The sequence below is a fragment of the Podarcis pityusensis genome (genome assembly GCF_964106645.2).
Source record: "Podarcis pityusensis genome assembly, chromosome: 11".
Taxonomy (NCBI): Eukaryota; Metazoa; Chordata; class Lepidosauria; order Squamata; family Lacertidae; genus Podarcis; species Podarcis pityusensis.
The window spans coordinates 17009280-17033933 of NC_138036.1; the positions used below are offsets into that span (position 1 = coordinate 17009280).

At 41.9% G+C, this 24654-nt stretch overlaps 1 protein-coding gene across 7 annotated transcripts in view; it reads right to left on the bottom strand.

Moving 5' to 3' along the window:
• Positions 1-24654, bottom strand: part of RANBP3L (RAN binding protein 3 like) — a 51050-nt gene that overhangs the window by 13959 nt on the left and 12437 nt on the right. For 3 of the 7 annotated variants that reach the window (XR_013977612.1, XR_013977613.1, XM_080973518.1), the window contains exons 2-14: positions 19882-19988; positions 18469-18505; positions 15048-15125; positions 14458-14532; positions 14209-14280; positions 12796-12932; positions 10037-10119; positions 8537-8621; positions 7874-7970; positions 5931-6064; positions 5450-5570; positions 4170-4312; positions 1605-1791 (exon numbers count right to left, since the gene is read on the bottom strand). Coding sequence is in view for 5 of the 7 variants with exons in the window: in XM_080973518.1 (XP_080829644.1) it covers positions 1605-1791; positions 4170-4312; positions 5450-5570; positions 5931-6064; positions 7874-7970; positions 8537-8621; positions 10037-10119; positions 12796-12932; positions 14209-14280; positions 14458-14532; positions 15048-15125; positions 18469-18505; positions 19882-19988 (1356 nt within the window). In the remaining 2 variants the exon portion in view is untranslated. The remainder of the gene's footprint in view (positions 1-1604; positions 1792-4169; positions 4313-5449; positions 5571-5930; positions 6065-7873; positions 7971-8536; positions 8622-10036; positions 10120-12795; positions 12933-14208; positions 14281-14457; positions 14533-15047; positions 15126-18468; positions 18506-19881; positions 19989-24654) is intronic. The other 4 variants (XM_080973519.1, XM_080973520.1, XM_080973521.1 and 1 more) reach the window with 4 other exon arrangements.

A 24654-nucleotide genomic window follows, 5' to 3' on the forward strand; every position in this document is an offset into this window, starting at 1 on the left:
GGGAATTTCCCTTTAAAAAGGGGAAATGTTGACAGCTATGAAGGAGTCACCCTCAGATAGTCTATCCAAGCAGGAAGCAGGAAGTGATGACGGAAAAGGAGTTCAGGGTAGAGGCAGATCAGAAAGGTGGGCTATGAATTTGACTAAAAAGAGAGCTTAAGGTCAAGGACAGGTGGAATGTTCACTCAAGGAAAGGAAATGGCAGGTGGTTGGAAACCTTCGACAGTGGCCTATGCAAAGCCGCCACAGGTAGGAGCCAGCCAGGCAGAGACGTGAGGAACAATATGCCCTCTGGTGGCAAAGGTCCACAATTTCTAGTGACTTCTCTAAGGAAAAGAGTACAGTGGTACCTCGCAAGACGAATGCCTCGCAAGACAAAAAACTCGCTAGACGAAAGGGTTTTTTGTTTTTTGAGCTGCTTCGCAAGACGATTTTCCCTATGGGCTTGCTTCGCAAGACAAAAACGTCTTGCAAGTTTGTTTCCTTTTTCTTAACACCGTTAATACAGTTGCGACTTGACTTCGAGCAGCAACTCATAGAACGCGGTGTGGTAGCCTTTTTTGAGGTTTTTAAAGACTTTGGTGATTTTTGAAGCTTTTCCAAAACTTTCCCGACACCGTGCTTCGCAAGACGAAAAATTTCGCAAGATGACAAAACTCGCAGAACGAATTAATTTCGTCTTGCGAGGCACCACTGTAATATTGAAGCTAAGATTCTATCACATACCAGCAAATTCAGGTTGCACAATTAAAACGGATTGGAGCTCCTCCTCCAAAACCAGATTTTTCACAGTAATTAAATTGATGGGGAAATGCACCAGAAAATATGGGACAACATTTCCTTCAGTATAACCACAAGCAAGAATGAACGCTCAATAAGTAGTCAACCCTTTTTAATTTTTACTTTGAAAAGCAGTTGCTTCAGAATATCTCCCACTCACCCTATTTTTTTCAGAAGCAGGAAACTTTCAGGAGTGCGGTAGCTGCTTATTATTACAGTCCTTATTTTGATAGGCAGCAAAATCCTAACCATGTTTGCTCAGAAGTAAATCCTGCTATGGTTCAATGAGATTTAACCCCTTGTAAGGAGTGAAGCATATGATTTTAAATTAATATGACTCATTTTATCTTGTGAAGCATATGATTTTAAATTAATATGACTCATTTTATCTTGTATTGATCTTCCCACTCCACTCCTAGAGGGTGATTTAATATTCATTCCCCATTTTTCTAGTAAAATATTACTCCAAATAGCTTCCGATCCAAAACAAGAATACAATATAGCACAACGACTTAAAATACCGGATGCATTTATCGTTTTCTGTTTTCACAAAGTCGTGATGAAGGCAGTGCAATCTGTTCTACCGCCTCATTGTGCCTCTATTTTTTTTTTTTAAAGAAAATATTGGGGTGTGTATAACCCCCTTTTCCTACGGCAATGCACATCCCACCAAGTTGTGGGTCTGGGAAAGGAATGTGAACAGCAGCAGAGCTACTTCTCACTTTGCAGCAAAGCCAGCCCCCATTATTTTTTATGTAGATGGCTTAGGATAATGGTTATGAAAAATACAGCCTTTGTCTGGTCCTGCAGAGAGCTTTGCTCACCTGATTTGTTGTTGCTCACTTGAGTTATTTTTTCATTCTCGTCCTCATCACTGTCATAATTCAGTGGTTGAATATCTGGCTCCTGCTCCACGTGGTTTACATCACATTCCTGATCAGCAAAGCTCCTCATTGCAACAAGGCGGTGGTGGATTGCTGCGTATAGAGAAGCTGCATCCTTGGAGCTTGCCTGTGTAATGCACAAGACAAATAGGTCTATTAGGTACTGTTTTCCAGTTGACCAGTGAAAAACTGAGCACACCAAAGAGATTCCAAAGTTACTGAAAAGAACTGGAGTGACAGGTGTCCCTTCCAACTGAGCAATTCTGTGATTCTATGTTATTTATGCACTGCCTTCAAATGCTCAGTGTGGTTTTACATAGTAGAATTGTCAGGCGTCGGAGTCGGGAGTAGGTCAGCAATCAAAATCACTGGTGTCAATGAAGTTAACTCATTATTCAAAGAAACCAAAACATTGCAGGCCTAGCGATCACAGCAACTCTTCCCAGTAGGTCTTGCCCCAATGTAGCAGTTGTGAGGATTGAAGGTCTCGCCTTCCCACTGCTCTCTAAGGCTCTCTAAGGTTCCTTCCCTAGCAACCTAATGTTCTGGCGTCTTGCCTCTCATTGCTTTACCCTCTTCATTCCTCTGCTTGTTCTAGGAGACCAACGGGGAGAGGAGCTGATCACATCAGGAGGGGGAGACTCCCTAGATTCTTCAGCAGCCTGCCTCACTTCTGTCGCCTAGCCCCTCTCCTCTCCTGCCTCCTCTTCTGCCTCCGAGTCTGGGCTGCTCTCTGCCACAGCCTCTTCCTGCTCACTGACGCTTGTTACCTCTTCAGCTTCCAACATCTCATCCTCCCCGTAGTCTACTCCCTCTTCTCCCTCTGACCACTCATCATCATCTCACCACCAATCCCCTGGCTCTGAACCTTTCTTCCCCTGGGGATTTCCTTGGGGGGTTCCCCAGCTGGAGCCTCCCACCACACCTCTGCATCCAGCTAGTCCATGGCAAAAAACGGGGCAACAGTTAAAACATCCTATGTAAGTTTTCACTAAGACTCTTCTGGAATACAATAAAACAAGGTTTAGGCATGGATGGGGAACATGTTGTCCTCCTGATATCGCCCTCCAGATAAGAGGACAACTCCTATTATCTTCTTGACCATTGGCCCTGCTGACTGGCGCTGATAATAGTTACACCCCAACATCTGGAGGGTCAAGTGTTCTGCATCCCTGTTGTAGGGGGCAGCAGTAGGCAGTGCTGGGGAACCGGCACCTTGGATAAAGGTAAAGGGACCCCTGACCATTAGGTCCAGTCGTGACCGACTCTGGGGTTGCGGCGCTCATCTCGCTCTACAGGCCAAGGGAACTGGTGTTTGTCCACAGACAGCTTCCGGGTCATGTGGCCAGCATGACTAAGCTTCTTCTGGTGAAACCAGAGCAGCGCACAGAAACGCCGTTTACCTTCCCGCCGGAGGGTTACCTATTTATCTACTTGCACTTTGACGTGCTTTCGAAATGCTAGGTTGGCAGGAGCAGGGACCGAGCTCATCCCGTCGCGGGGATTCGAACCGCCGACCTTCTGATCGGCAAGTCCTAGGCTCTGTGGTTTAACCCACAGCGCCACCCGCGTCCCGGCACCTTGGATACAAGTCATCAAAAAGCAATGAAACTACAGACAATAAATATGCAAACAGAAGTGTGAAGCAATTAAAATTTTAAAGCTAAGCAAACAGAAAGGTCTCAGCTGAGGGGGTAGCAAAACAATCTGGCCAGGGACAGTGGTAGAGGAAGGGGGGTGCGGGCCGCCCCGGGTGTCATCACTGAGGGGGTGGGGTGACAAAGTGACAAAAATATTAGGGTTTTTTTTAAAAAAAATTGGGCTCACAAAACTTTTTAGAAGAGAAGAAGAAGAAGAGTTTGGATTTGATATCCCACCTTTCACTCCCTTTAAGGAGTCTCAAAGCGGCTAACATTCTCCTTTCCCTTCCTTCCCCACAACAAACACTCTGTGAGGTGAGTGGGGCTGAGAGACTTCAAAGAAGTGTGACTGGCCCAAGGTCACCCAGCAGCTGCATGTGGAGGAGCGGAGACGCGAACCCGGTTCCCCAGATTACGAGACTACTGCTCTTAACCACTACACCACACTGGCTCTCTTTTAGTTCAGTCAACAAACGTAACAAAACGTGGCTGGCACTGGGCACCCCACCACGAGGGCCGGCACTTACTGCGGGGCCTGCAGTGTGCCCAAGCCACGTGTCTCTCCTGGAAGTGACGTGGCGGCTTGGGCGCCTGCAGGCTCCAGCTCCAGCTGAGGGGGAGGCAGCGGAGAGGCTCCACGCAGTGTGCCCTGTCCCCATGGGCAGCTCGCCCCGCCCTGGCTGCAGCACGCTCACGCCGCACCGGGCACCCGAGCGTCTAACTACACCACTGGCCAGAGAACAGTGAAGCAGAGTAGCAAATCAACCACTGCATCCCAAACATTGATGCTTGTTCTGGCCAGGGCAGAAGGTGGAGGCAGGGAGGTTCAGGAATTTTTGCTGCAGCAGCTCCTGGTTGGCTCTACCTGTATTAGAAACACCTTGACACAAGAGTCCTCCAAATCTGTAGCCGTGATGCACAGACTCTTCCGGTTTGCTCTTTCTATGACCATCTGAGTCCAGAGTCTGGTGTTAAGAATGAGCCTCATGCTCCCTTGATTTCGCATTACTATAAACAGGAGAAAAGGAACATTAGAAAGAAAGGCAGATAATATTTAAATCCCCTTTTCTTAATGGGGGAGATTTCGTCCAGTAGCACTGCAAAACTCAAGTTACTCAACTTCTGAAACTTAAGAACATAAGAAGAGTCTGCTAGATCAGGCAAATGGCTCAACGAGTCCAGCATCCTGCTACCCTGGCTTTTAAAACCATGAGAAGTTTGGAATTCCCCATCTCCCCACCCCATCTGATGTCTGGGAATGCAATGTAGTAGAATAAATAAACTCAGTTATCCACTATTCCTAAATCGTCTAACTCAACTACTCACCATTTGTGACAAACACTCCCATTTCTTGAGAATGTTCAATGTTTTGAATATCTCCATAGCCTGTCTGAATACATGATGGTGTACTATAAACCAAACTTTATGTCTGCAAATGACTCTCTCTAAAAGAGGAAGTACACAAAATTGATGAATATGTTCCTATCTGCACAATACATTCATTTATTTATTTTTTAAAATCTACCCTTTATAAATGTTATAGTTTTGTCAATGGAGTATCCAAGTTGTTTATACGCAATTCATTTGTAATATATGTGATTCAATAATGTATTAGAAATGAATTTCAAACAAATGACTTGGATACTGCATTAATAAAGTTGTAAAATTTATAAAAGTTAGGATTTTTAAATGAATGTATTTTGCCAATATGAACATATTCATAACTTTTGCAGATGTAATTGAATGTGTCAGTGTTTAATGTTTTAATGTTTGCACTGTGCACAAGGAGTGCCTTTTGTCTTGTGTATGTGTAGGTTTCTTGCATGTGTTTATTTACCTATTTGGAAAAAATAATAAAAAATACTGCAGCTGAATCATATATAAACCATGATGTATGCAAGCTTCCCAAGACATAGTGTGAACAATTAATAAATCAATTACTGAATAGGAGTTCATTTGATTAATTGACCCCTAATTTGACCCCCAATTTAAACAAATAAAATGTCTGCTGGATTGTGATGTTTATATTCTAAATCCTTTGGCAATATGTTATAGCTGTAAATACAATTTGCTCGTCTTTGCACATTTTTCACATTGATAATTGCCTATGGGGAAGCTGGACTTAATGGTGAAATTAATTCTTACTCAGTCTTGACTGCAGCATTCCACACTGATTGCTGGATGTATCATTAAGTCTCAGAGAGCCACTGCCTCTTTCAGTCCAGGATGATGATGCTTTATTAAATAAAAAGAGCCTGCAGTTGATCTAAAATGGGAAAATTTGATAAAATGGTCAATTCGGACATACACATATATTTTTTAAAAAAACTAAAACTTCTGTGTCATTTATATTCTTACTATTAAATAAAAATGTTTGTTTGTTTTTTAAAAAGAAATGGCAATTAAATGGATTACTATAGCTTATTCACAAAACTTGAAAAGAAAAATAGAACAAATGTCGGAGAAACAACCTGTGGGTTATTTTATCACCTGTCAGACAACTATTGGGTACCTCACGGTTTGTTTTAACAAACCATGGTTTGTGTTATGTGCAGACCCGGCCATGGCCTGTTTTTCAAATATAACAGAAATTCCCCACCAATAAATATTTTAGGAAAAGATATACCTGTAAGACATTGTGCTCTGTTTCTTCTCCTGTAGTAACTTCAACTTTATCCAATAAATATCTTTGTGTCGGTTTGCTAGATACATAAGCAGCAGCTGATTCAACTAGTGTTGTATCCTTGGCAAAAAATGGTGCTATAGAGAAAGGAGAATAATGGAAAACCCTCAGGTTTCTATGAAAGGAAAACATTGCAGTTTTATTGGCAGCCTGGCCACCATTTTGAATTCTCCACCTCCATCTAGTACGCTGGCTGAGACCCTACCTGCCTGAGCACTGTCCCACCAGAGCAGTACAAGCTCTGGTTATCTCGTGCTTGGACTACTTCAATGGGCTCTATGTGGGGTTACCTTTCAAGGTGACTTGGAAACTACAATCAATCCAGAATGCGGCTGCTAGACTGGTGACTGGAAGCAGCTGCCAGGACCATATAATACCAATCCTAAAAGATCTACAGTGGCTCCCAGTACGTTTCCAAGCGCAATTCTAATTGTAATAAATAATAATAATAATAATAATAATAATAATAATAATAATATGTTGTTCCTGGATGCCTGATTATCGTCTTCCAAAGCAACTACTCTATTCCGAACTTAAAAATGGAAAGTGTAATGCTGGTGGTCAACAAAAGAGGTTTAAAGACTGTCTCAAGGCAAATCTAAAAAATGTAGTATAAACACCAACAATTGGGGAAAAGAGTTTGGATTTGATATCCCGCTTTATCACTACCCTAAGGAGTCTCAAAGCAGCTAACAATCTCCTTTTCCCTTCCTCCCCCACAACAAACACTCTGTGAGGTGAGTGAGGCTGAGAGACTTCAGAGAAGTGTGACTAGCCCTAGGTCACCCAGCAGCTACATGTGGAGGAGTGGAGACGCGAACCCGGTTCACCAGATTATGAGTCCACCGCTCTTAACCACCACACCACACTGGCTCTTGCCTGCAAGCACTCCAACTGGAGAACAGCCTTTACCAAAAGTGTCATGGGGTTTGAAGACACTCAAACTCAGGATGCAAGGGAGAAACGTGCTAAGAGGAAGGCACGCTTGGCAAATCCACACCGTGATCAACTCCTGCCTGGAAACCGGTGTCCCCACTGTGGAAGGATGTGTGGATCCAGAATTGGCCTCCACAGTCACTTACGGACACAATGTTAAAACTGTGTTTATGGAAGACAATCTTACTTGGTTATGAGTGATTGCCAAAGAAGAAAAAGTATTCTTCTGAGGAGCTGAAGAATGGCAGCCAACTCACAGACAAAAATGCTGGAGACTATTCAAGTAAAATCCTGAAGAGTGGCTTTTTTTCAGGGTGGGGGGGAAATTTCAGAATTTTTTTCAGAAAAATGTCATCTGAGAAATTTCCACTCAGTTCTGAGAGAGAGAGCATGATTTGTATGTAGTTGGACACAGGCTCAGACCCAGCATCTAGAGTCTGAAAAGGATCAAGCAGTAAGGGATTGGAAAGTCACTACCAGCTAGAGCAAAGAACACTGGTCTCAACTCTAGATGTTGCTGAAGAAAACACACATCAGCCCTAGGAAGCATGGCCAGTGGCGAGGGATGTAGTTGTAGTTCATCAACATCTGGAGGGCTATAGGATCCCGACATCTGCTGGAGTTGAACAGCAGAACAGTCTGAGGGCAAATCCACACCAGAAACTTGAAGCACATCCCACATGTGTTTGAAGCACGTGACCTCACCCAGAGAAACCTGGGGACTGTAGTTTTCACCTCACAGTGCTATGATTTGCAGTTCCCTTAAACTACATTTCCCAGGTTTCTTTGGGGGAAAGTCACGTGCTTTTAAATGTGTTTTTGGCTACGCTTCATAATTAAGTGGGTCTTTTCTCTTGGATTACCACATGCAATCACAATATCATGAAGCGCAAAATGAAAGCTGCACGGTAACAAGTTAATGTTATTTATTTGGTAAGAAAGATACCTACTTGTCTGCGGAGACCTGGTATGAAAACTTATAGGAGACGTGGATTTTTTCCCATTGTTGCCACTTTCAGAATGCAGCTCTGAGGATTTTGCTGGCCTCTAGGAAAATTACAGGAAGGCATTGCAAGTGACAAAATCAGAACTACAACTGGGAGCATTTCAGATGCTGACATTTTACTTATTTTTAACAATTTAAAAATGAATGGCATTGTAAAATATGCAATGAGACAAGGAGCAGGTTATACTTGTATGATAGTATCCTGATTTTAATAAAGCAGGATAATGTGCAACTTTTGCAAACATCCTGTAGTAAAATATTCCAGGAATATTTTAGTAGTAAAATAATCCAGCAGATAATTCTCCTCCACAAGAAGCCTTGGTATACATAAGATTCTGGCCCATGTAAATTGAATTGGGTATCATTTTACTCTGATTTTAAAGTGTGATTTGTTCACTGTACTAAGCCAAGCATTATATCAATCTTTGCACAGAACATGAATAGTATCCTGCCTTAACTAGAATTATGAGAGCTTTTTGAACTGTTCTAAATTAAGGGATATCTATAGTAAAGTCAGAACTTATAAATTACTGTATTGGAACGTTGGATACAGTCTTTTTACATGGTTTTCCCTCCCCAGAATGAGAAACAAATCTTTAAAACATACCAAAACTCTTTCTACTATATTTTCTCCAAACACAAAGTCAGAATGTCTACTGCTTGAGAAAGTTCTGCCTTCAGGTAGTTGGTTGCTTGAAAAGGAAAAAGAAAGAGTCAGGGGGAGAAGAAGCCTAATCAACTTTAAAAAAAAAGAAAATACAAGTAAATCCGATTCACATATATGTGTATCTGTGTTTGTTTTCCTGGAGTCCTGCCAGAAAAGCCTAGTGTCAACAATTATTATTTATTTTATGAATTGCTTATGATGGGGCATCCATTTATTGAATGCGCTTAAAGCAGATGGAAAACAATTGCATATATAAAAACCATTAAAACATTTGGCTAATACGAAAACAATTTAAAAATAAGGAAAAAATAACATATAAAACAAATTTTAAAACCAACAGGTTCGTATATAAAATCAATTTCAATTCTAAAATGGATATCAATACAAATATCAAATCCAATACAAATGCAGACTACTTTGAGTAGACCGTATTGAAACCATTTGGATTTTATAGGACACCTCTTTAGGGCAATAGCTAGAGTGGCCAAGTTTCAAAGCCAGATGTTCTAAAGCCAGAGAAATGATAACTGGGCTGTTCAGAAGAGATCCCTCCATAGACTGATAGCCTCTGAGGTCCTCTAGTCCAATCCCTTTGCTCAGCGCAGGACTCTGACAACTAGAGTTTCCCTGACAGATGGACATCCAGCCTCTGCTTAAATACAGCACAGCACCTTCCAAGACAAACAGTTCTTGTCATTACACAGTTTCTCCTAATGTTCAGCAGAGATCTGCTTCCTTGCCGTTTCCACCCATGAGTTCTAGTCCCACCATCTGGAGCAAAAGGGAACAAATCTGCTCTGCCACCTGCGATGACAGCCTTCCAGATAATTGAAGGCAATGATCATATCTCCCCTTGATCACTTTGTTCTCCAGGCTAAATGTACTCAGCTCTTTCAACTGCTCCTCATAGGACTTGGTTTCCAAAACCCTTTGTCATCCCGGTCATCCTCTTTGCTTAATGTCTAGTTTGCCAACGACTCACATAACATGTAGCATCCAGAACGAGGCAGAGTTCCATGCATTTGGTCCATGCAATGTGGAAGCCACATTGGGGCCAGAACCACCAATCTTGCCCCCAAATATTTCTGCTCAGGATGCCCACATACCACTGCAACGTCAGAAAAGGGGAGTCTTCATGTGTACAGTGCAATTGTACACCTGTAGGTTCTCCTTATTATCGGGACCCCTGTGAGTTTGGGGTTTCTGATGGTGTGGGCAGCCTATGCATTTATAGCTCTTTGTGTGTGGACTTTGCTTTCTGATATTATGTGGGCATATGGGAGTGTGGCAGGAATGTACACAGACAATCATGGACAGGGTCCGTTGGCAAAGGGGGTCTTTATTATTAAAGATACCTAAAAAGAAGAATTAGGCTACTTGGGTGAATGTTTCGTTTCTTCCAGAACCATTCGCCACCCCAAAATATTTCACTTTGCTTACCTTATTGTTTGAAGGCCTGAAATATGAAGAGATGGAAGCGGTCTTTCTGAGTCATCTGCCCACAAACAGGTGTCTCCAGATACCTAAAAACAATTAAACCAATTTGGCTTTTCTTGTTTTCTGAAAGCGTACACCGTCGCTGGATATGGCGAGTGGCACCTTCAATTACCCTACCATAGGGGTGTCGTGATTGCGGGCCACTATCCACCCCCCTTTTTCAATTTTTTTTATTAATGTTCCAAGTTTATAACAAATAAAACACACAAATAAAGATAAAAGACATTACAATACTAAAAAAGGCAACAAAAACAAACATGTAAACACCTAATACTTTAAGACCTAATTTGATTTTCATTGTTAACTGACTTCTTCGAATCCCTCCTTACTGAGTTTCATTGAATCACTTTTTTTAACAGCTCTCCAATATCCTCTTTCTAATCAAATTGACACCTTTAATTTTCAATCTTCTTCTCTTTTCAAAATTATCTAAATCCATAGTATTTTACAATGCATTCTTACTCTAGTCCTAGGCCCATTTGATACTTTCAAGTAACTTTTACTTATTGTAAGTTACAATATTTGGCTAAATAGTCTTTAAATTTCTTCCAATCTTCTTGATATTCCTCTTCTTTCTGATGGCGGATTCTTCAAGTCAGGTCAACTAGCTCCAAAAAGTCTAACATCTTCATCTGCCATCACTATCCACCCCCCTTAACCAGTCCTCCAAACTCTGGCAGGACCCGACAGGGAGAGGGAGAGGACATGAGGTGTTGCAAGTCGCAAGCCAAATGGTATAAAGCTGCTGCCACCACCTCCTTTCCTGGGTCAACCCTCAAATGGAGTCCAAGGAGGAGAACCCCCCTTCGATATTTACCAGGTTGCCTGACCCTGTGTCACTTTACCGTGATGCAGACAGAAATCCAACAGGTAGTGTGTATCAAGTGGTCAGGCACCAGTTCAGCTTCTCTGGCAAAAGGCACAAAAGTCCTTTTCCAAATTTATTGAAAAAGTCACTCAGTAAGTAAAAGCTTGCACGTTTCTTAAAAGGTTACAAACAAGAAAAATAAAAACATTGCACACAATAACTGACTAAAACATACTCACAAGGTAACAGTTCAAAACATGGCAAGTCATCAATGTTTCTTTGCTGGTCAAGCGCCCTCAGGCGCAAAACACCAGGGCATGGTGGTCTGCAATTTGCATCTCAATTCCTCAAACTTTTATCCTTGAGGATCCCACGTGGAGAAGGGGTTTAGGGACCAATCATTTCTTTTGGTTAATTACCAAATACCAATGGCTGTATGATGGGACTATAACTCCTGATTGTCAGGAGACCAAGACAGCTGAACTTTGTTTATGCTCAAAGGACCTTGAGATCAAAAGGTACTCCCTTCGGTCCCAGACTTCTACCAGGCTTTTTGAGCTGTAAATTGCCTGATAGCCTTTTCACACCCATTCCACATCCCAGCTCCCCAACTGTCAGAATTTACAAATCAGATAACATCTTCTTCCTGCCCAAAGACAGGAGGCAATTTGATTCTCACTTTTAAAGACAGGGAGTCTGCAGTTAAAGAGACCAGACCTCTGTTTCCCAGAAATCCGCAGCTTTACTCTCCCACAATTCCTCACGCCTACATGAACCAAAGCTTTAACATGCTAAGATTTCCCAACTTCACTACAAGGGGCATTAAAAATAGATGGAATGCTAGCCAGAACAGCTTTAAAATGCCATTCACACCAGAATACAAACTGGTCCCCTTATTTTAATGGAACTCAGGAAATACCGTATTTTTTGCTCTGTAAGACTCACTTTTTCCCTCCTAAAAAGTAAGGGGAAATGTGTGTGCATCTTATGGAGTGAATGCAGGCTGCGCAGCTATCCCAGAAGCCAGAACAGCAAGAGGGATTGCTGCTTTCACTGCGCAGCGATCCCTCTTGCTGTTCTGGCTTCTGAGATTCAGAATATTTTTTTTCTTGTTTTCCTCCTCCCAAAACTAGGTGCGTCTTGTGGTCTGGTGTGTCTTATAGAGCGAAAAATACGGTACTTGGCTTGGGTTGGTCATCTGCCCCCACTGCCAGTGTGAGTGCCTTTAAGAACAGCATCTGCTGCACGAGCCTGTCTATTATGATCTGCCTCAAGGCCAAACTACATGCGGAATCCATCACACGGTTTGCCCATCATTTTTCTTTTGCAAAGGGCCAGTGTGTGGTCCTCAACCTGGATCAGAAACAATGGCATGGAGATGCTTTAAAAAAAGAGGAGGAGGACACAACTTTACTCCCTTTTGTGGTCCAGCTTCAGTAAAGGGGCTACATGAGTATCGTCAGCTCCCACTTCAGATCTTTGCCTACCACATGCCCTAACGGGGTGCAGCATGGCTTCATGTGGCTAATGTGTGAGTACAGTGGTACCTCGGGTTAAGAACTTAATTTGTTCTGGAGGTCCGTTCTTAACTGAAACTGAAACTGTTCTTAACCTGAAGCACCACTTTAGCTAATGGGGCCTCCCGCTGCCGCCGCCGCACCACCGCTGAGCGATTTCTGTTCTCATCCTGAAGCAAAGTTCTTAACCCGAGGTACTATTTCTGGGTTAGTGTAGTCTGTAACCTGAAGCGTATGCAACCTGAGGTACCACTGTATTGCAATACTGAAGTAGTACCCAGTCCTTGTACTTCTTTGCAAGACACCTGGGTGATAAAAACCCACTTCCATAAGGTATTATGTATGGAACAAGGCTTCCTATGTGTGCTATATTTTACCTCAGTGTCTGATTCGTGTTTATCCTCCAGGACATTTTCAATCTCAATCTTCTCTACCGGTTTGTGCAAAGGAACTTGCGGCGGTTGTAAGATGGCAGGCCTTAAAACATCCCATTGTACATTTGTTGAAGGAAGACCTTGCAGAACAGAGAGAAACAGGGATTTTAAAAAAAATGGTTATTTCTTGTTGCACACCCTTCTTGTACAAGGGTTTCTTAAAGTCAAATGAATGAAGGAGAAACTAATCCTTCATTATGATAGTCATGCCAACTGAACTTCTGTCATATTTTCACACTAGGAACATTGAAGCTAGGTCACAGAATCACGAGGCTATACATGTACAATATATTTGAATCACACATCCACTCTGGATAAGAATCATGGGAACTGTAGTTTGTTAAGAGTTCTAGGCATTGTAGCTCTGTGAAGGGTAAACTACAATCCCCAAGATTATTTGAGGAGAATGTAATTAAATTGATAGGGACGTGGGTGGCGCTGTGGGTAAAACCTCAGCGCCTAGGACTTGCCGATCGCATGGTCGGCGGTTCGAATCCCCACGGTGGGGTGAGCTCCCGTCGTTCGGTCCCAGCTCCTGCGCACCTAGCAGTTCGAAAGCACTCTTAAGTGCAAGTAGATAAATAGGGACTGCTTTCCAGCGGGAAGGTAAACGGCGTTTCCGTGTGCTGCTCTGGTGCCGGTTCACCAGAGCAGCTTTGTCACGCTGGCCACGTGACCCGGAAGTGTCTGCGGACAGCGCTGGCTCCCGGCCTCTAGAGTGAGATGAGCACACAACCCTAGAGTCTGTCAAGACTGGCCCGTACGGGCAGGGGTACCTTTACCTTTACTAATTAAATTGATGGTTTTCTGCACTGCCATAATTTGAAGGATTTTGAGCAGAGTCTGGGTGGACACTTATTAGGGAAGCTCTAGTAGGAGGTTTCCTGCATGGGCATGCAGTTGAACTAGATGACCTTGAAGTGCCTTCTAACTCCATCGTAAGACTTTCTAGATTTTTGAGGGGGAAGGTGGTTTAAAACATATTTTGCTCTTACATCTGTACACTAGAGCCAAGGCATATTTCAAAATCCCACATGCATGGAAAAACAAATAGGTCACAAATGAGGTGCATGGTATACATGGTAAATTGAGAGTTATATGATATGCCTGAACAGTGGGTTTAAATGAGGTTCATACAACCCTGTCTGCACAGTCTACAAGTCCTAGAAACTTTCTTCCAGTCTAGTTCCATGATCATCCACAAGCTAGGGGGCAGTGTGACATACATGGCAGGATTTCATGTACAATAGAGGCTTTTCCATAGTTATGCCCTCTATTTCCTTCACTTCTAGACCATATAAAGTGGCCTATGTAATAGTCCCATATATTGGTTCCATTACACTGTAATAACTGTACCTTTTTCTGTTTCTTTCACAGCAGTGTTCTTTTGTAGTAGCGCTGAGGTCATGAATATGTTATTCTTCTTTACTGCAAAACAGTGCAAAGTGTTTAGCTAAATTGGTTTTCTTTTTTCCTCTTTCCTCTTTTTGTTTATTTTGTACTGAGTTTTACCAGTGAGTCAAAACTCCCTCAAACACTGACAAAATAATAATAATAAAACTATACTGGCCTACTAAATCACTGTTTAGTCATACTTTAATTTACCTGGCTGGGGTGGTGGAAATGTTGGAAGGATGTTAAAGGAAGATGATCTTGCTCGTTTGGGGGAAAGAACATTTTCTGGAAACACAAGAAGCAAATCATAAATTTCCCCAAGGGTATTTTACACTTATAACTTAAGCAAATGTAATTATGCCAGCATGTAAACACAATTATAGCACCATGTTTCTTTGCTAAAAATTTTTGGCAGATATATAGACTAAGGCAGCCTTCCCAAACTTGGTACCTTCCATATATTTTTGATTCCAACTCCTATCAACTGCAGTCAGGGTGACCATCCCCAATGGTCAGGGATGATGGAGATGTTATCCAAAACATCTGGACACTCAGTTGGGGAAAGCTGAACTAAGCATGAGATTATTCTTACAGTTTCTGGCCTACAACCATTCACATCCCACTGTCGTCCATTTCAAGCTATGCTTAACTAAGTACCTTTGAAATCAGTGGGAATTAAAACGTGCTGTTCAGCATTTAATTCCAACTGAGTGAGTACAATTTGAAACCAGGTAGAATAAGGGGTTTACTCTCAATCTACAATACAGTACTGGAAAGGGAAATGGGCTAAGAAGTCATACCTCTGTATGACTGGGAGTCGGAAGTTTGAAAAGAAAAAGACGACGATCTTGCACGTTTTCTGGAATAATCAGCGGAAACTAAAAGGGGGGAAAACACAGCACACATCATCATGCACTGCAATTCCTTTCAACCTTAGCAATACAACAGCCCAAAGGAATCAAATCCAAGGCTACACAGCGTGGCATAGTGGTTAGATTGTCAGACTAGGATGTGGGAGACCAAGGTTCAAATCCTCCCTCAGTTCACCGGGTGACCTTGGGCCAGCCATTGCCTCTCAGCCTAACGTACCTCACAGGGCTGTTTGGGGGATTAAATGAGAACCATGTACAGTGGTACCTCAGGTTAAGTACTTAATTCATTCCGGAGGTCCGTTTTTAACCTGAAACTGTTCTTAACCTGAAGCACCACTTTAGCTAATGGGGCCTCCTGCTGCTGCCGCGCCGCCAGAGCACGATTTATGTTCTCATTCCGAAGCAAAGTTCTTAACCCGAGGTACTATTTCTGGGTTAGCAGAGTCTGTAACCTGAAGCGTATGTAACCCGAGGTACCACTGTATGAGACCTTGAGCTCCTTGGAGAAACAGGTGGGAAATAAATGCAAATTTTTTTTAAAATAAACAATAAAGACTCTACAACCTGAAAAAAGAGACAAAGCACGTGCTTTTGTAACCCCCCCAAAAAAATCTTTAATACAATTATTATTAAAATAAAAAAGATCCTTGCCACTTCCCCCAGGTGGTAAGGATCTATGTGATCAGTCCTCTACGTGGGGAGAGGCGGGGCTGTTGCAGGGATTAAATGATGAGCAGGAGAACCGTGTATGTCACCTTGAGTTGCTTGGAAAAAAAGATGGACTATAAATGCAATAGTAAATAAATAAATAAGGCTGTCTTGTGATTGTCAGAAGACGGCTGATAAATCAAGGGTTCTCCCTAAACAAGGGTAGATTATCCTAGGGTTACAAGTATATTATATTTGAATAATTAAAATTATAATTAAAATCTATTGCGTGTTGAGGAAGTTGTCCAAGAGAGAGCACGCTCTTGTCCATATCCCACCGATGACTAAGATAATCACATGTCCTGGTTTGCAGAGGGCAGAGAACAGCCCTTTATTCAAAAGGCTGAATAAAACGTGTTTTGTAGATATGGCTCTTTTTTATAGGAATGCAGGCGCTGGGTGTGCAGGGGCCCTACTTCCAAAAAAAAGGGACAAGAATATATGCAGCTGCTTAGTCTCAGGTTTGATGCCATATCAGATTTGCTGCCAAACCAGAAGCAATACAGGTATTTATTGGCATGAAAAATCCTGAGGCAGAGGATTGAATCTAGGTGATGTGTTGTGGGAACTGAAATCCCAACATGTTGGTGCCCTGGGTTGGTGACTAAGGTGAATACCTATCTGTTAAATAAAAACGATATTATGTACTTTACAACCAGTTGGTGTTGGAAGCTTTCTTAACAAAAATAAATGATTACATTAAAAATACATACATTGTTATTATTTTATTTTTAATAAAGTAATAATAATAATTTTATTTTATTTTTTTATATAATATTTATTAGAGTTTACAATAGAAATACATGTAACAGACAATATAGCAAATATCTTTACATAGTTTCACATTTTTTTTGGACTTCCTCACATCTCCCGCTCCCACTTTCATCGTTATAACTTTTTAGCAGCAATTTGTTATCTTATTTGCATTCTTATATCCCTTCTATATTTCATAGTCTTCTAGTTCTAAAAAAAAAAAAGAGTTATATTTTCTTAATCTCTCTTATTTTCTTAAATCATCTAAGTAAGTGGTGCTCAATTATTTATGATCTAGCATCCTGCTTAGCATTCACTCAAATTGCAATGTTTTTGTAAATAGTTCTTAAATTTCTTCCAGTCCTCCTCCATCCTCTCTTCTCCCAGGTCACGGATTCTGCCAGTCATCTCGGCTAGTTCCATATAGTCTATCAGTTGCATCTGCCATTCTTCCAGTGTGGGTAGATCTTGAGTTTTCCAGTACTTTGCGAGAAGTATCCTTGCCGCTGTTGTTGCATACATAACAAATGTCCAATCCTTCTTTACCACCCCTTGGCCGACAATACCCAAAAGAAAGGCCTCTGGTTTCTTAGTGAAGGTATACTTAAATACCTTTTTCAGTTCATTATAAATCATTTCCCAGAACGCCTTCACTTTAGGGCAAGTCCACCAGAGGTGGAAGAATGTTCCTTCGCTCTCTTTACATTTCCAACACTTATTGTCAGACAGGTGGTAAATTTTTGCAAGTTTGACTGGGGTCATGTACCATCTGTATATCATTTTCATTACATTTTCTTTCAAAGCATTACATGCAGTAAATTTCAATCCAGTACTCCACAACCTTTCCCAGTCCTCAAACATAATATTATACCCAATGTCCTGTGCCCACCTTATCATAGCCGATTTGACCAATTCATCTTGTGTATTCCATTTTAACAGCAAGTTATACATCCTTGAAAGTACCTTAGTCTTTGGTTCTAACAATTCTGTTTCTAGTTTCGATTTCTCCACCTGGAACCCTAGTTTCTTATCGTTTTTAAAAACTTCTTTAATCTGAGCGTAGTGTAACCAGTCTCGCACTTTATCCTTCATTTTCTCCAAACTCTGCAATTTCCAATTGTCTCCATCTGTTTCTAATATTTCCCAATATTTAGGCCATTTAGCCTACATATTGGGTCTTTTTCGGGCCTTAGCTTCCAAAGGTGAAAGCCACCTTGGAGTTTTATTTTCCAGCAAGTCTTTATATTTTGTCCAGACATTAAACAGTGATTTTCTGACAATATGGTTCTTAAAGGCCTTATTTGCTTTAACCTTGTCATACCATAAGTATGCATGCCATCCAAAAGCATTGTTAAACCCTTCCAAATCCAACACGTCAGTGTCTTCAAGAAGTAGCCAGTCTTTTAGCCAGCAGAACGCTGCGGCCTCATAATACAACTTTAGATCTGGCAGGGCAAAGCCCCCTCTTTCTTTCGCATCGGTTAATATCTTAAACTTAATTCTGGGCTTTTTGCCCTGCCAGACAAACTTAGAAATATCTCTTTGCCACTTCTGAAAGCACTCCGTCTTGTCCAAAACAATAATAATAATTTTAAAAATGTGCACCCCACCCTCAAGGCCATTATTTATCATAATTATCCTACTTGCCAAAAATGTAACACTTCTTGAGATGGTTTGGCCCCTTTCTGTTTTAACAATACAAATTCCACAAATAGTTTCCATATCTCCTCAAAGTCATTTCTCTTCCATGTTCCCCTTCCTACTTTGACAGCACGCGTTAATTTATCATTAATCGCTATATCCCACACCTCTTTATACCACTCTTCTATTTGGAATCAACCTTGCTTTCCCCATTTCTTAGCTAGGATAATTCTTGCCGCCTGATTACCTTTTTCGGTCTTGCACACAGGATCTTCTGCAGGCCTCTGGACAGAAAAAGAGAGTAGTCAGCCCTCAGTTGAGGATTGCCAGATGTCAGTTATTTTAAGAGAGACCCCTAGTTGGACACTGGTTTTTGCAGGCCCTGGAAATATGTGTAACAGAATGCATAGCAGAAACTGAGGCTCAGTCTAGATCATGAACAGATGATGTTGGAGAGCAGTTTTCATCAGCCCCACCTCAGTGGCAAAAGTAGACAGGGCAACAAATGTGACTCTTAGCCTTGTGCAATAGACTATTTTCTACACACACTCACACTTTCATCTGTCTCCTCCATCCAGACCAGCAAGAGATATTAACAGAGCTTAACAACTTATTCTAGCCACACAAAAACACTCAGTGTGTAAAACACAGTCACCGAGGGGACATGGGCTGAGGAGAGGGGAGTGTCCTAGGAAGACTTCCAGGGGGCAGAGACCTTGAGGGTTGCATTTGCCCCCAAGACCTGAGATTCCCCACCGCTGCTCTGCACGCATTCAGAGTACAGTGGTACCTCGGGTTAAGAACTTGATTTGTTCCGGAGGTCCGTTCTTAACCGGAAACTGTTCTTAACCTGAAGCACCACTTTAGCTAATGGGGCCTCCCACTGTTGCTGCGCCGCCACCGCGCAATTTCTGTTCTCACCCTGAAGCAAAGTTCTTAACCCGAGGTACTATTTCTGGGTTAGCGGAGTCTGTAACCTGAAGCGTCTGTAACCCGAGGTACCACAATACAGTCATACCTCAGGTTAAATATGCTTCAGGTTGAGCATTTTCAGGTTACGCTCTGTGGCGACCCAGAAGTAACGGAACGCGTTACTTCCGGGTTTCGCCACTCACACATGCGCAAAATGACGGAAGCGGCGAATTGCGACCCGCGTATGTGCAGATGCGGGTTGCTTTCGCTTCAGGATGCGAACGGGGCTCCAGAATGCACCCCGTTCGCATCCAGAGGTACCACTGTAACTTCTAAACCAGGGGTAGGCAACCTAAGGCCCGTGGGCCGGATGCGGCCCAATCACCTTCTCAATCAGGCCAGCGGACAGTCCAGGAATCAGCATGTTTTCACACGAGTAGAATGTGTCCTTTTATTTAAGATGTATCTCTGGGTTATTTGTGGGGCATAGGAATTTGTTAATCCCCCCCCCCAAAAAAAAAATATAGTCCAGCCCCCCACAAATTCTGAGGGACAGTGAACCGGCCCCCTGCTGAAAAAGTTTGCTGACCCCTGTTCTAAACTCTGCTACTATGACTGGGAACCCAGGTTTTCCATGATTCCTGATTGCACATCTGCCCCAGGTGTGTACAGATGTATCTATGCATGCAGACTCTCTGCTGAATCCACATAGGCCTGCTGCTGAGGTCCTGTACCTCCCACCTTGCACCCCAGATGTGTTCTCAGGAGAAATGCAAGAAGGGGAGGCTTCTGTTCGTACCTTGCAAGGGCGTTCCTTCTTGAAAACAAATATGGGCTGTGCAATCACGGATCTGCCTTGGGAAAGAAGAAAGACTCTATATTAAACAGTGTGTGAATTCAAATAATGTTTCCTTTTGCACAATATAAATATAACATGTTTTCAATGATTTGGGATTTCTGAACAGAACTCAGCTATTCTGGGAACGCAATATTTCATCTTTTGATACCATGCCCTCTTCAAATACACACCATTGCTTTTTCTGTTATCTTTCAGGGATGCAGCTGTACTAGATGAAAAAATGTATTTATTATCGGGGACGTGGGTGGCGCTGTGGGTTAAACCACAGAGCCTAGGACTTGCTAATCAGAAGGTCGGCGGTTCGAATCCCCGCAACGGGGTGAGCTCCTATTGCTCGGTCCCAGGTCCTGCCACCTAGCAGTTCGAAAGCACGTCAAAGTGCAAGTAGATAAATAGGTACCACTCTGGTGGGAAGGTAAACGGCATTTCCGTGTGCTGCTCTGGTTCTCCAGAAGCGGCTTAGTCATGCTGGCCACATGACCCGGAAGCTGTACGCCAGCTCCCTTGGCCAATAAAGCGAGATGAGCGCCGCAACCCCAGAGTCGGCCACAACTGGACCTAATGGTCAGGGGTCCCTTTACCTTTACCTTACTTTTACCTTTGTATTCTCTAAAGCAGCTTTGTACTAGATGGGGAAAAAATGTGTTTGTTATTGTGTACTTTGATGTTTCTATTCTCCAAAACAGGTTTGGGACCTTTGCCTAATGACAGGGACGGTTCTGGTAGCAGGAGCAGCTTAGATGGTGCTCCAGTTGCCCCGTAATCACCTTGTTTCAACATAGGATGTGTGGTCCAATTCAGCCATTTGCCTGACTGGGGCCTCAGAAAGTGGCAGGGAAACAGCACCCAGAAACACCTCTTACAACGACTTGTTCATCTTGAAGGACAAGTTGTGGCTCATCCTCTCAGCCTCAAAGAAGTGCCTTTGCCCCACCTGTGCAACATTAACATACATCCACCCAATCGCTTGGCTGTTTCTTGGCCCACCGGTTTCCTTTGCAGTGGAAACCTGAGCTTCAGCCTGAGTCCATTGCCTCTGGCTTCTCTCTCTCTCTCTTTTTTTAAAGATATTTATTAGGAGTTTGCAAATTACAAAAAGAGAAAAAGAACAATAGAAAATTAAACAAAACAAAACAATACCTTACAATACATCAAAAAAAACAAAAAGGAAAAAACAAAAAACAATACAATAAAACAAAAACAAAAACAGAACAAAAACATTTAAAAACACATCCAGCCTTTCCATGTCTTTACCTTTCATATACTTGTTTCATCGATCTCCTCACACCTCCCTTTTTTGTATTCTAGTTCAATTAGCTAGTTCAGCAAGTCCTTTCCATCTTTCTCAATTTTCGTTCTAAAATTTAACTTAAGACACTCCAACCTTAAATTTTCCACTTTGGTCCATTAACAATCTATTTTTACTTAATTCTTTATAACATTTCTGCTAAAGCCATATAACTTCGTTCCAGCATCCTTCTAACATTCATTAATTTTGCAATATTTCTGTAAATATACTTTAATTTTTTTCCAATCTTCTTCCACCGACTCTTCTCCCTGGTCTCGGATTCTGCCAGTCATTTCCGCCAGTTCCATGTAGTCCATCAGCTTCATCTGCCATTCTTCCCTGGTGGGTAGATCTTGTGTCTTCCAGTGCTTTGCGATAAGTATTATTGCTGCTGTTGTGGCATACATGAAAAAAGTTCTATCCTTCTTTGGCACCAATTGGCCGACCATGCCCAGGAGAAAGGCCTCTGGTTTCTTCAGAAAGGTATATTTAAATACCTTTTTCATTTCATTATAGATCATCTCCCAGAATGCCTTAATCTTTGGGCATGTCCACCAAAGGTGAAAGAATGTACCTTCAGTTTCATTACATTTCCAACATTTATTATCGGGCAAATGGTAAATTTTTGCAAGCTTGACTGGTGTTATGTACCACCTGTAAATCATTTTCATTAAATTCTCTTTTAAGGCATTACATGCCGTAAACTTCATACCAGTGGTCCATAACTGTTCCCAGTCAGCCATCATAATATTATGTCCAACATCTTGTGCCCATTTAATCATAGCAGATTTCACCGTTTCATCTTGAGTATTCCATTTCAACAGCAAGTTATACATTCTTGACAAATTCTTAACTTTAGGGTCTAACAATTCTGTTTCCAATTTTGATTTTTCCACCTGGAAGCCTATTTTTTTGTCCAAATTATATGCCTCCATTATTTGGTAATAATGGAGCCAATCTCGTACTCTGTTTTTTAATTTTTCAAAGCTCTGCAATTTTAATCTGTCTCCCTCTTGTTCCAAGATTTCCCAGTACTTCGGCCATTTGGCCTCCATATTGAGTTTTTTCTGAGCCTTTGCTTCCATTGGTGACAACCATCTTGGGGTTTTATTTTCTAACAAGTCCTTATATCTTATCCAAACATTATACAGTGCTTTTCTGACAATATGGTTTTTAAACGCTTTGTGTGCTTTAACCTTATCATACCACAGGTATGCATGCCAACCAAATACGTTGTTGAAACCTTCCAAATCCAACACATCCGTGTTTTCAAGAAGCATCCATTCTCTCAGCCAACAAAATGCGGCTGATTCATAATAAAGTTTAAGGTCTGGCAGGGCAAATCCACCTCTTTCTTTAGCATCTGTTAATATCTTAAATTTTATTCGAGGTTTCTTGCCCTAATTGCCTCTGGCTTCTCTTTGGGAGTGTGTCCCATGCATGCACCCTCTCTTCATCCTCACTCAACGGCATGGGATGCCTGCACAAATGTCTGATTTCCATGTCATACAAAACTATTCTATTTCAACATCCTCTATAGGACCTTCTGCAGATACCATTTTAGCAGGTGATCCATTCAACACACTATTGCAGGGGTCAGCAAACTTTATCAGCAGGGGGCTGGTCCACTGTCCCTCAGACCTTGTGGGGGGCCAGACTATATTTTGGAAAAAAATATGATTGAATTCCTATGCCCCACAAACAACCCAGAGATGCATTTTAAATAAAAGCACACATTCTACTCATGTAAAAACACCAGGCAGACCCCACAAATAAACCAGAGATGCATTTTAAATGAAAGGACACCTGATTCCCAGACCGCCTGTAAAAACACGCTGATTCCCAGACCGCCTGCGGGCCAGATTTAGAAGGCGATTGGGCCGGATTTGGCCCTGGGCCTTAGTTTGCCTACCCATGCGCTATAGGAATTGGGCCTTTAGTGTCCTGACACCTACCATGTGAAATTCTCTCTTATTAAATATTAGACAGGTTCTGTCCCTTTCCCAGTCTGCATCTGTATTGGAACTATTTCCAGATGTTTTTGGGTGTATCAATTAATGTTTTTGCTGCCCTGGGCCCCTATGGGAGGAAGGGCAGAATATGAATTTAATTAATAATGATAATGATAGTAAGTGCTGTTCTCAAATCAACAGCAAGCAATTTTAGGTGCTTCTCTTCATCTTCCTAAAAGTAACTTAATAGACGTAACGGCAGGGTTAAAACTGAGCAAGGATGCAATTATGGCCCATATACCCATCTTTAAACAAACCACAGTTTGGTATATATGCAACTCTATTTAAAGAAAAGGAATAATGAACTATTTCTCCTAAGCTGTTAATGATTACAGCTCAGTCAAATTGCACAGAGGCAGAATTCTGCATGTGGAGGTAGTTATTGATAACTTAACCGCATGTTTAAAAAAACAGAGATAGATTTGACTGCACCCCACAAAGGTATAATTTGTGAAGCCACCCCACAAGCTTGTATAATTTATATGAACATTGCTCAAGTGAAACTTATTAAAATATTCATCAATTCACCACACAGACAGTTAAGAAACTTTATATAGAGCTTGGCTTAGCTAGCATATCCATTTAATGTTGGAACATTCTGAAATAGTTGCCAAATACAGATTGGACACTTCCTTTCCAGGGTATTTAAAAATATTTATAAGATATATTTAATCTTTCAGTGTACAGTATATGTGTGCATATATGAATAGTCTCCAGAGTATCTGGGATCCTCCTTACAAAACCTATGCAATCAAATATATTCTGTTCTCATAAAACCAGTTGCAAAAATGTGGAATGGGTGGTTAATTATAACATGAAATAATATTATAGCCCAATGGGGAAGTGACTATGCACAGCACTGCAGGAAAGCAATAAATCAGGCATTTGGTATTTGCCTATGCATGCTCAACTGTGTGTAGCATTCAGACGTCCCATTTCATCAGATGGTAGAGTAATAATAATAATTTTAATAATAATTTATTATTTATACTCTGCCCATCTGGCTGGCTTTCCCCAGCCACTCTGGACAGCTCCCAACAGAATATTAAAGACACAATAAAACATCTAACATAAAAAACTTCCCTAAACAGGGCTGCCTTCAGATGTCTTCTAAAAGTCAGATAGTTATTTATTTCCTTGACATCAGATGGGAGGGCATTCTACAGGGTGGGTGCCACTCCCAAGAAGGCCCTCTGCCTGGTTCCCTGTAACCTCACTTCTCGCAGTGAGGGAACTGCCAGAAGGCCCTCGGCGCTGGACCTCAGTGTCCGGGCTGAACGATGGAGGTGGAGACACTCCTTCAGGTATACTGGGCCGAGGCCGTTTAGGGCTTTAAAGGTCAGCACCAACACTTTGAATTGT